At 41.8% G+C, this 12,927-nt stretch overlaps 1 protein-coding gene across 3 annotated transcripts in view; it reads right to left on the bottom strand.

Moving 5' to 3' along the window:
- Positions 1 to 12,831, bottom strand: part of mybpha (myosin binding protein Ha) — an 18,995-nt gene extending 6,164 nt beyond the window's left edge. For 2 of the 3 annotated variants that reach the window (XM_039800217.1, XM_039800218.1), the window contains exons 1-10: positions 12,576 to 12,831; positions 11,255 to 11,329; positions 10,892 to 10,957; positions 9,977 to 10,111; positions 9,394 to 9,561; positions 4,202 to 4,290; positions 3,904 to 4,099; positions 3,373 to 3,512; positions 2,581 to 2,740; positions 1,353 to 1,489 (exon numbers count right to left, since the gene is read on the bottom strand). In XM_039800217.1, coding sequence (XP_039656151.1) covers positions 1,353 to 1,489; positions 2,581 to 2,740; positions 3,373 to 3,512; positions 3,904 to 4,099; positions 4,202 to 4,290; positions 9,394 to 9,561; positions 9,977 to 10,111; positions 10,892 to 10,957; positions 11,255 to 11,329; positions 12,576 to 12,783 — 1,374 coding nt within the window. In that variant the 5' untranslated portion in view covers positions 12,784 to 12,831. The remainder of the gene's footprint in view (positions 1 to 1,352; positions 1,490 to 2,580; positions 2,741 to 3,372; positions 3,513 to 3,903; positions 4,100 to 4,201; positions 4,291 to 9,393; positions 9,562 to 9,976; positions 10,112 to 10,891; positions 10,958 to 11,254; positions 11,330 to 12,575) is intronic. The other variant, XM_039800219.1, reaches the window with a different exon arrangement.
- Between the last annotated feature and the right edge of the window lie 96 nt (positions 12,832 to 12,927).

Below are 12,927 nucleotides of genomic sequence, written 5' to 3'. Positions count from 1 at the left end.
CCACTTAGCCATGATAGGACAACAGGCTATACTTATCATTGTCTCTTCTTTGACTTCCCGCTTTTCTATCATCTCTCCATTCTCCCTAACAGCTCCCAATGTAGGCTCTGCCTCTATATGGAACAGCTCTTTATCAGACACAGCAGGACAACTTATCACACTACATGCCTTTCTGCTGGACCTCCCTCAGCAGTCCTTAAAGACCTGGAACAAGCACATGCTATTACACAAGTGTCCAAAGTGTAAAATAATTGAATGTATATAAGTTATATAAAGAGAGAGATACAAAAGAAAGAGAGAGAAAGAGCATGCACAAGTGGGGGATGGAGACAGAGAGAGTGTTCGAGAGAAATAAATGAAACTGAAATAGTATTTTATGTAATCCAATTGTTTGTAATTATATATAATGATGTGTCTTATAGTGATGTGTGAGGAAATACCGTTGAGTGTCTGTGAATGGTTACATTGAGGGATTAACCTGTGACAGCAGTTTCACAAGTATGGGGTCAGACATGGGGGTCTGACATGGGTTAAGTACACATTCAGAGCTTGTGGGTCTCCTTTATGAAAGAGGTATTGAATGCCTCTCAGTAGATGGTTTTTCTTTCACAGCTGCTATGACTCGGTTGAGTCTTAAGGGACAGGCTCTTAAGACTCATTTAGACACAGTGTGCCAACACATGCCACATTAAAAGAAAAAGCTCACACCAAGGTTTCTGGACCTTTTCAGATGTCCCTGAAACATGAATATCTACAGGTACCAGTCCCTCTTCTCTTGAGTCCTTGCATTGGCTTGTGTGGTCAAATTCAGGCTAGAGCCTACATCAGTTCTCCATTTGTTTTGTCTCAACTACACTGGCATGTGCAGACTGTCCAAGGACACATCATCAACTGCCTTTTCCACCTTGGCCTGCCACCTAAGGCATCTGCGTCAGCCAGACAACAGTAAAGATATGTTTAACCAGAGCAGCAGCCGCCAAGAACAGACATAATAAAACTTCACATAGAAATACCTGTGCAAGCCTTGCCCCACTGCTACAGTGGATCTTCAGTGACATCAATACCTCATTTGAAACAGTATATCAAACGCTTAAATGATTTATCGAGGGTCCCCAGTAAGAACAAAACTGTTCAAATATAGAACAAATTGTTGGCATTAGCTATCAGTGAGGCATAATACGAATACTAGAATACTGAACACAATGCACTGATAGGATATACTATAGGTGGTGCAACAAACTGCACATTAACTTGAAAAGTCATTGGCGTTACACATGAAACTATATAATGATCCATGGGCTTCTATGCAAAATGCAGTGTGTGTACGAACAGTAAGTGTACGAGTGTCTGACCTTGGGGCTGCCACGGACAGAACACAGCAGCTTGGTGGTGTATCCCACTGTGGCAGCGCGGTCATTAAGGGGTGTGGTGAACTTGGGTGCCTCGCTGAAGTCGTGCTCTGGGTACTCGGGAGGCATGTAGACTATACCTGTGAACACATGGAACAAGGTTAAGATTCAGTGACGACTTCTTGGTATTTGTCAATTAAATTACAATACCTGTCTGTACTTAGTATGTAACTTTTGCTGAACAGCGGCCACCATGGCTACAAGAAATGCTGTAGCTAAAATGCTAAAAGCAAAGAAGGTTCAATAAGGAAGATCTTTCCCCTCTTACTTTCTTTCTGTTGGGAAGTCATGCTATTTTTGGCTCCAACCTACTCCATCACTTGTGCTTTCCGACGCTGTCAAAATCCCTTTCATTCGCAATTGTCAATCACCATATCCGTCCAATTATCTTTCATTTCACAAGCCAATAAGTCCTCGGATGCTGTTCTTTAAATATCAATGTCTTTCTGTCATTCTGATTTTTGGACCTAGGATTGCACAAACCACCACCTCCCCATCACCACTTTGTCCCTCCGGATGATATTGGAGATTCAACTAAGAAGTTCTTGGGCCATTGCAATCAAATGTGTTCATAGTTGTTCCCAATGGCCACATTGGAAGTTGAAGTGACAAGCCAGCCTTCATGGAGAAGCAGGAGATGCAAAATTTTAATACATTAAGACATTCTACCCTGGATTCATAGTGGTGCACTTGGTTGTTCGCAAAAAAATGACAAAAAAAAAGAGTGAGAAGTTAAAACCCATCTTACTCTGTCACTGGCCAATCACAGCGCGAAATGGGTGTGAATGTCAAATCGTTAAAGAAATGGTCAGACACAGCCCTATTCTTTGCAGGGAGGCAGGCACAGGTACACATGCACACACACACACGCACACACGCAAGCATGCCATCTGTCTTAAAGCTATCGCAGCCTCTCAAAAGTAATTTCAGTAGTGGCTGAGCACTAGCCAAGAAAGCTACCCACATATGATTGAAGCAGTGCCAAGTCCATTTCCACTCTTCAAGTCTTCATTCTAAAACACACACAAACACACACTCAAGACTCTCACACACTTACTGCAGCTCATTAAAGTATAAGTACCCACTTGTACTGCAACCCTGCCACTAAACTCTTCATCATATCAACAAATTGACCGCAGAAGAATTAAGTAGAATAAATCAAGAAGGTCACCTGTCTTCTGGATGGTGGCCACCTCCTTGGTAACAGTGCTCATCTCACTGATACCCACTTGGTTCTCAGCAAACACTCTGAAGATGTACGAGTTGCCCATGATGAGGTCTGAGACTGTGGCAGTAAGCCTGTGGTAGTGCTCCAGCACCGAGAACCATTCCTGCAAGTGGAGACACAACATACCCCCAGTTTAGTACAGCACAGATAGAAAATGATACAGTCTCATCATCCTAATATCATTAGGTTGGCGGCTAGATGATGATTAGGATGCCTGTTTTGGGCTAATTCTCTCTACTCGATGGAGCGCGATACAATATTTATGTCCTCGCCTAGGAATGTAGTCAGTGCTGTATTATTATAGATTCTGGTCTTTCAATATTTTCAATGCTCCCTGGCAGCAGCATCTTCTTACATCTCTGCCAAGCTCCCTTTCAAAACCATGAGTCACAACTTTAAAAAGACATTAGCATTTTGATAGACTGTTAAGTAATCCCCGGAGAATAGAGACATAGCAATCTAATCCAGACCATCTGATTAGAGACCATTTCAACCATATTGTAGGTGGTAGAAAAGAGAGTGGGGAGGAGTTGATGTTTAAATACTGCGTTTAATTTAATGAAGATCCAGGTCCCAGTCTAAACTCACAGCTAGACTGTAACAGTGGTGTTAAAGAGTCACTTCATCTGCTCAATGTGGGCAGGACTCCCGTTAACCTCTTGGGTCGAGTATAAATCCGGTTTATGTCTGCAACTTCACACTGACAAACCAGTCTGACAAAGTGATTGGCCCTACCCCGGTTTTTCTGTCTGCCTTCTGGACAGTGTATCCAGTGATCTCTGTGTTGCCATTATCCTTGGGAGGGGTCCATTCCAGAGCAGCGTTGAAGCCCCAGGTGTCCACCAGCTTCACACTGGCAGGATTGCCAGGCCGCTCTTAGGAGACAAATTACTGTAAGTATGTATACAAGATTAAAATCATAACCAGTGTGTTCCTCAAAGCATGAAAGGTGCCTGCTCCCAAGATCAAAAGTAAACCATATATTTGTATGCTAATGCCTCTAACGTGAGGCCAAACATTTTAACAGCAGCAGCTGACAGCAGGGTCAGAGGACATCATTGTTAGAGGTGTGATCTATGTTGGCTACTGCTTTGAATTTCTGCTGGAACAAGTCACGAGTCTCAGAACCAACAAGTCATCAAGCCAGCTGCACAACCATCTGAGCGGATTCAACAGGGAGGTCTGAAATAAGTCCGCTTTCACACCTGTCACACACTCGCATGTGCATCCAAGTGTGTCGTTTGAGTGTGTGTGTGTGCGGCTCACCCACAATCTGAAGGGTGATGGTGGCTTTGTCTTCAAAGCTGTCCACTTTAACGGTAATCTCGTAAACACCAGAGTCCGCCCTCTCAGCGGTGCGGACAAACATAATGCTGTCCTTGTCGCTGTTCCTGATGCTGACTCTCTTTGTATCCACAGGCTGACCGTCCTTCAGCCAGGACACCGCAGGTTTGGGCTTTCCCTGAGGAGTTGGAAAAAGACAGACAAGTCTGTAAAGTTTTCTGTGCCAACTGTACATGTTATTCATGATCTATACAGATGGTGTGTGTATGCACTGGCTTACAAGGAAGGGGATGACCAGGTTGATCTGCTCTCCAACCTGTTTAACAATGCGTGTTCTGAGAGCGCGGGGAATCCGGATCTTGGGACGCTCTGAAACACAAGAAGTTATACATGTTTATCTTCTGCCTGATCCATCATGTGTTTTGACTATTTTTTGATATCGACATAACCTGGACACCTACATAAATAAGTCATCCACCTCACAACATTTGCTAACATTACCAGCCAACAGTGTACAAATTGTCAGATGTCCACTTCCTGTTTGTGTCATGCTCAAAATGACAGGTCAACAAGACCTAAATAGGACAGCCACTGTGAGGCAAAGCTGACGAGGGAGCATGACTGAAGGAGCTAAAATTAAACCCCAAGCTGGTTCAGACGATCCAAACTCATCACAAAAATCTATTTTAATAATTTTGATAGTCAACTTGTTGGTACACGTGTTCTTTTACTTTAGTCTTTTAGTAAGGATGTTGAAAATAGTGTGTGATTTAGAGCTGCAACGATTAGTTGATTAATGGTAAAATAATCTGCAATTATTTCGATAATCGTTTTATCGTCAATTTTTAAGCTAAAATTACAAACATTCTCTGGTTTCAGCTTTTAAAATGGGACAATTTGCTACTTTTCTTTTGTCATAAATAATTGATAAAATATTTTTCGGTCTTGGACTCAAGACCAAGGAACAAGCAAATTGAAAACATCACTGTGGGCTTTGAGAAACTCATAATGACCACTGTTTTCCCCTAGTTGGACATTTTAGAGAATAAACGAATAATCGATAATCAAAATCAAAATATTTGTTGCTTGTAAGATAAATATTATTAACATTGACACTTCAGTCTTTTCAATGTATCCTACTTACACAAAGACAAATATACATATAAAAGAACATAATAATAGATAACATGCATAAAACTAAACAAAAAACATTTGCTATTCAACTTCACAAACACTACACTCAAGGGTCCACCGTCTGTGTGATTATTAAAGTCATAAAGAAATCCATGTCCCAGTCTTATTGATGATAATGAGTAGTCATACAGAGAAAGTACAGTATCTGGGCAGAGAGAGACAAAAGAGGAAGACCCCGCATCTAGCAGGTCTTAAAATAGCTTCGGTGACGAGAAACTTGGATAAACCCCGACACATGTTGTCTCATGGAGAAGCAGCAGGAAGATGTCATCACACAAACATCACAGCTAGAAACACTGAAGTACAACAGATTGGAAAAATCAATTGGGTGTGCTGTAGGCTGTGGATAAAATTATATGGAAGAAATTGCACCGTGGTTGGCACTTGGGTCATTTACTTATCCACTATGCTGGAAGACCAGGTGCTAAGTATCAGAAACATCATCCCTTGCATGTATTGCATAAGCAGCAAATGTCTGAAAAGCTCTCTGGGCTTACAGGATACATCAACCCAAGCTGCTGCCCTCCATCACCTCTCTCACTCTGCTGCAGCCTCTGTTTCTCCTCATCCACATCCACTCTTTCCCAGTGTGTCTCATCCTCCATGTCCTAGCATTTGTCACCAAATCATTGCTACAGAGGCTGATATCCGGCTCCTGGAACCATCATTCCCCATTTGGATCAGGTCTCCCTCCAGATTTGGCTCAAACAGTAATCCCTGCTAATCAGCACACTTCCCAGCAATGCCAAGTGTTGCTGGTATTACAGCATCCAGCAGCCAGCAAGTCCTCCTACAAACAATTTATAATCTGTCTTTGTCTCTGGATAAAGTGTCTTTGTGGGGGGCTTTCAGCATATGCAGGACAGTGTGTCTTTATCAAAAGCTTGTACATGTAGATGGGTGTCTGGTCAGGACAGCGTGTGACTAACACACAGCTGAAGCCACCCAGAATCCATCAATTAGGCTCATGTGTCGCTCCCCTCAGTTGACCAGCAGTTCTGGTGGCATGACTGCATTTCTCCATTAACATTTCCTGTTTGCTCGCAACAGTTTGAACCCCGACCAGGAAATACGCTCTGAGACAGTAAGCTGTCCTTCTGAAAGTGGATAACTGGGGCATGTCGGCTCAGGTCTGCACTACGTCAATGTGACTCATTGTGAGTGCTGATGGAAATTCCCCAGTAACACATTTGTAACAAGGAAGTTTAAACAAGCAGAGAGGAGGTTGACAGACAGTAGTAGAAACATGAATAAGGGTTCATGTGTCTTTTGAAGCTGTTTGCTGCATTTCTTAACACAAACTAGCATAAGAGATACAGGGCCCTATTTTAACGATCTAAGCGCACGGCGTGAAGCGCCTGGCGCAGGTGCATTTAGGGCGTGTCCTAATCCACTTTTGCTAGTTTGGCGGCGGAAAAAAGGGTCCGTGCACCGGACGCATGGTTCAAATGTGTTGTACTTAGTGTCTTCATTAATTCATAGGTGTGTTTTGGGCGTAACATGCAATAAACCAATCAGGGTGACATCTCCCATTCCCTTTAAAAGCCAGGCGCGTTTGTACCTTGGCGCATTGCTATTATGATGGCGGATTTGCACCGTAATATCTTTATTTGTAATCTTTTGCATGTTTGTGTGCTGCTGCGCTTACCTGTGTGTGTGTAACAAGCATAGTGTGTGCGCTCTGTACACGAGAATAGGCACATTTTACTAATTCGCTGTTAAAATAACAATGAAATGCTGTGCTATTGACTTTAGACCAGCTTTTTGTTGGTCAACGGTGCGATCACTTCCCTCAAGATAGCAATATGCCAAGAATTCACCTCAACACACCTCCCTGTAAGACCAGCACGCCCATGGGTGCAAAGATGGGCAAAGGTGCATTTGCTATTTAAATGACTCGGGCGCTGGACAGGAAACTTGTTAAACTAGCAAAGACACTTGCATCGGGCTTTGTGCTGCGCCGGGTGCAAGATAGGGCCCATAGGGGCTAATAATTCTAATCACATAAAAGGGACTTTGGAGTGAATTGTAAAAAGGGCATAATGAGAACTCGTTATATTATGGACAGCTTATTTATTGCAAGACATCAAGTGATACCCGTGCCAGACGGTACAACTGCTAGAGAGCTGCCGCCATAAATTTAAGTGCGAAAGTGACAGTGAGGTCACACTGACAGGAAGTCAATAAAAAACATGGCTGCCAGATGGCTCATTAGCCAAACGTTTCTCTTTGCCTGAGTCTTCCATTAAATCATCTTGAAGACGGATGAAGCAGAAGCCATTTAAGAGCCAGACAGTTAACCACTGCAGCACCCATGTTTAAGACTATATGGTGCAATGGTGCAACAGATCCTGAATACTACAAGAGGAAAGACTTTTTATCCTGGATCTATCCAGGATCCTGGATTTTATCGTTTGGATTGGTGTTCTACTAATGTGTACCTACATTTTAACTGCAAAACAATTCATACACACATATATACAGTATATATGTGTGTATATATACAGTATATATGTGTGTATATATATTAGGTGGTACGGTTCAAGAAAAAACCTCCGAACCACTCGGTCCGCTTGTCTCGGTTCGGAGTGTGTGTGCCGCACGGTTCGACACATGCGCTATGTAGCCTCGTGCCCGTCAGGTGCCCCGTATGTGACCTCAGACAGCGTGTTTCCCTTTTGCGTGAAAGAAGAGGTGTGGACAAGTTACCAACAAAACGTTCAGCGAAAGACCGTGCAAAACATTTCAGACCGTCCTGCCAACCTGTATACATTTTAACATCAGTGTAAGCTGTAACAATTTTTCACTCTAAAGTCACTGAAGCGGCTGCTGATCTCTGTTGGCTCTCTGCAGCGGGCTGGGCTGCTCAGTTCCCCTCGTGACTGACGCGCGCACACACACACAAACACACACGGTGGATGCAGGAAAAAACGGAGATGAGATGTACAGGAGGACCTGACAGCTACGCTCGTTATTGTAAAGGCAATGATAAGTTAAAGTCCAATAAGTACTTTATCAAACCGTATGAATGTGTGTCCCAGCCCAGGCCAGAATAGGAAATTAACTAACAATGTAAACTTTTTTTTATGTTTAACGTATTCTGACTTATTCAAAAGACGGAGCTTTAAGAGTTCCTCTCTTTTTCTTTTAAATGATAACATTTTGGTAAGAGCTACACTGAAGTTGGCAGTTTGATAAATGCAAGTTATTTCAATTGATATTCTGTAATATTTCAATCTTCATGTGCTAAAAAGGCACATAAGTTCCTGTAGATGGCAATACACATTCTCCTTTTTTTGCCAAATAAATGAAAAGCTTGTTGAAATCATCAATGTCTTCCCTCTTGCTGTATCAAAATCTCACCTAGCTTTCCTCAGAGATGGTCCCAATAATGTGCTTAAAGTCAAGTCAAATTCAGTTTGTGCATGATTACATGATATAACTATATAATTATTTAATACTGTATCCTACATTGTGGGTAATTAAGCTATATATCATATGCTGAAGTATATTTCTGGAGTGTTAAATATTAAAAGAAATATATATATATATATATATATATATATATATATATATATATATATATATACACACACACACTTTACAATATATATATATATATATATATATATATATATATATATATATATATATTGTAAAGTTTTATATTTGTAAAGCACTTTTTATTCATGGATTTTGATAAGCGCTAAATAAATAAACTTCATTAGTTTCTATTATTCGTGTTAGCTTTACATTTCTTTTAGTCATTTAGGGCGCTACCAGTGAGAAACAAAGGTCCATAGACTGTTGCTATTCATTTAATTAAAAGAAAAATGCAAGTAGAAAATCATTGAGTGCTTCACCTTCTTATTTGTGGTGTCAAACTTGCAGTAATGACTGAAGATGTGTGTACAAGTGTAAGCATGATTTACAGCTAATGAAAGGTCTTGTCAGCACCAGTGGGATTTATGTGCATCCATCTGTGCAGTCCATCTTAGGCCCCCGGCAGTTAATACCATCTCTACCTCGCTGCTTGCAACATGAGCATTTTTACAGATAGGTCATAAGTTACTTATAACCACATGAGAGCTCCTGATAAAGAGGTTGGAGACAGACATGTTAAAAGTTGTCTTTACAGAAACACTACATTTTAGAGTAATCCAATGACATTTTCCACACTTTTGGACACAGTTACACATGGAAATTCCCCTTTGGGACACTTATTAGTGGTCTGTTGTACAGTCTGTGAAATTGGCTACTACATTGGCTGCAACTCACCGCCAATCTCACGGATGGGCACAGGCTCAGCAAGTGTACCAGGTTCACTGCGCCCACCGGGGTTTACGGCAACCACACGCACATGTAGCAGGTCACCGGCTGTCAGATTCTTGATGCAGTAGCTGTTAGCTGGGGTCAGCTCCTCTTGAGCTACAACCCAGTCTTTTGCTGCAGGGAAAAAGTGTTTGTGTTAGTATGTAGCTTTTAGTGCAGTTTGAAGTAAACATGTCATAGCTTTATAAGACTGCAACATATTTTTTTTACATACACAATACTCCTGAAAATGTCTTCCATTTCGAAAGTGTAAAACATCCCTTAATGGGACATGGTAAGTGGTATATCACCTGTCGACACAAGTTTACAAACAACCTGTCCATAAAGAGTACACTTAGTCTGCCATGATGAAATCTCAGAAGGCATGCTGTCATCTGAGCAAACGAGCGCTTCTAAAAGTGGTGAGAGGAGATACAGTGACAGCCGGTGAAATGCTGCCTGCCGTATACGGCCTGGACACAGCGATGAGCTTGCCCTCTGACACTCTGGGGACAGGTGCAGTCTCACATACATACATACACAGACTTACTTCCATTCTTGCAGTACTCAATGGTGTATCCGTCCAGGCCGGAGTCTCCGATCGTCTGTGGCGCATTCCATTTAATGGTGAGGCTGGAGTCGTTCACATCATCCACAGATATGTCCAGAGGAGCGCTGGTAGGGACTGAAGGAGGTTCAAACAATGCAGATTAATTAAGGGTTGAAGTGGACAGTAAGATGAGCTGAAATGACACTGAAAATACCCACATACTCTCCATTCTACAACACGATTACATGTAGGGCTGCAACTTCTGATTATTGTCTCGATTAAATGATTAATCATTTTGGATAAAATTTCCATCACAGTTTTCTTGAGCCTGAGATGCCGTCCCAAGCTAAAAAAAAAAAAATTAATTCATATGACAAAGAGAAGAAGCAAATCAACACGATTAAAGATTAAGACAAATGAAGTTTTGCTCGAAAAATGACACTTAAAACAATAAAACGATTATCGAAACAGCTGCAGATAATTATCTTGGACGACTGACTAATCAATTATTCGACTAATCATTTCAGATATTATAATGAGGGTTTTTCTCTCAAACCTATATAAAATTGGGCACATCCCTTACCATAATGAGTCGTCAGCTAGGTAGAGCTACAATTAATTGATTAGTTGATTGACAGAAAATTAACTTGCAACTGTACTGATTACCAAATTATGGTTTTAGTCATTTTTAAATCAAAAGTGTCAAATATTTGCTGCTTCCATCTTCTAAAAAGTGAGGATTTGATGCTTTTCTTTGTCATACATGATTAAAAAAAAAAAGTATGACTAAACTGAATATCTTTGGGTTCAGAAGAGAAATGTTCAATTTGCTCCCATTATAACATCTGTCAGTGACCATCATTGTGTGTTCAAAGCAGGATCAAGCTAACAGCGGAGCGTAAATGTTGGCGTTACCTGCAGGAGGTGGGGGCGTGGGGGCCTTTGGTGGCTCCTCAACTGCAGCAGCTTCTGCTGGAGCAGCTAGCATCAAACAAGCAGGAGGTTATTGTTGTTTCAGAGACAAACACCAGCAGTGAGGACCTTATAAATATCCATAGCATCGTTCCCATATAGTGACATTTCAACCTGTCAATCACTGCAGATTTTCACTGGAAAAGATATCAGGAGGTTCAAAGTTTTGTTAAGAATCCACTAGTCCTCACACCTGGGGGAATGGATAGCACTTGTTCAAAGATTTTTTCAATTAAGCAGTCATCATTTTTGCAGTGTATTTTGTGGTTGAGTAGTAATGTTGTTTCTATGGTGGTTTATGTTTACCGTCTGCGGGAGCATCTGCAGCAGGAGCATCTGCAACGGGAGCAGCGGCACCGTCTTCAGCAGCAGTGGCAGCAGCTAGCGTTAAAATGCCATTAGGAAAGCCAATTAGTGACATACATTATTACATTAGTCATGCAGGTAATCAATCTTTTTTGTTTCAAGCTTATTTGATCAAGAAACACTCCAATGAAGCAAGCAGCAGTACAGAGCAATGGGGCCGGAAATTTCGGTATTCATAGTGACAAGAAGAAATGGTTTTATGACCCCAAAAATGACTGCTACACACATTTTGGAGACAATATAAGACATTTACACACCCTAACCCTTAACCCTAACCCACATAGAGAAAGCTCATTGGTTGGTTAAAAAGACAGAGCACAAAGATAAACTTACACATCAATAAAAATAAGTTAATTAAAAAAAAAAAAAGGATAAACTTACACATGATAAATGTACAGATAGAAAGACCAATAAACACAACAGATCATGAGCAAGAAACACACACACCATGTGTAGTGCAAAGTGGGACACACGCACAGCATGCATTACAGCTTGTGTGTGTGGACCGCCTGTGGTTTGGGTTTACCCTCAGTAGGAGTTGTTGAGTCGTCTCCTTCCTCAGTGGCATCAGCTGAAGTTAAGGGTTACATGTTGAGGTCAGCAGGCAAAAACAATACCAGTCACCCGATTACATCCACTATTCATGTAAGTCCCATGGATTTTGTGCTTTTACTTACTTATTACCCAGGTTGTTACTGCAGGATGCAGCAATTAATATATAAGAAGGCCTACTGAATTTAATGGCCAGAAATTGGTCATTAATAACAATACGATTTACCATTAGCAGCAAGCAAGTGTATTAATTGTTAGGTACCTGTTTGCAGGTAAAGAGATCTACAGTAGATACAGGAGAAATAGGTAGCCTACATAAAAGACATTTTTGTAGAACTTTGGTGTTTTTCTCTCATCAAAGTTTGGAAAAGTGTAATGACTTCTGGATGACAATTTACAGTATTCTATAGTTTAAATATTGTCCTAATTTGCAAAGCTGCAAAGCCTCCACTGATAACCTGCATGATGAGTCCACACACACTCAGGTGTATACTGTACCTTGAGAGGCAAGACATTAGAGGATATTCAAGCTGCACCGTGAATGAAGGCTACTTTTCAACAAGAGTTGGGTTTAAGAGTGATGAGGCATGCGTTATTACTCCAGCTCGGTTACACTTCAAACCTGTTAAGATTAGTAAAGTTAGCCTAACAGTTAGCACTCCATTCCTTGTACAGGAGGCATTTTCGCGAATCTTTAGTCCCAGGGTACCTGGAGCGCTTCCTTCAGCAGCGGGGGTGTCCTCTGCTGGGGCGGCAGGGGCTGCTTCTACCTCCGGTGCTGGAGCAGTTACCACAGGTGCAGCCTCCGCAGGTGGAGCCTCTACAGGAGCCGGTTCAGGCTGCGGGGCAGGCTCAGGTGCTTTCTCGGCAGCCTTCTTGGCTGGAGACTTTTTGATGGGGGCAGGTTTGCCTGGCATCGTGCTGACAGACGGCCAGTCCTCTGGATGAAAGAGCCAGGAGGGATCTTAAGAAATATATATCGTGAGGGTTGGTGGGCTTGCAGACAACTCCACCCATCATCCCCTGATTTAGACCCCCCTCCCCACTGCATGTCACATCCT

This window comes from Perca fluviatilis, chromosome 5 (genome assembly GCF_010015445.1).
Source record: "Perca fluviatilis chromosome 5, GENO_Pfluv_1.0, whole genome shotgun sequence".
NCBI lineage: Eukaryota > Metazoa > Chordata > Actinopteri > Perciformes > Percidae > Perca > Perca fluviatilis.
This window is presented reverse-complemented; position numbering and strand designations above follow the sequence as displayed.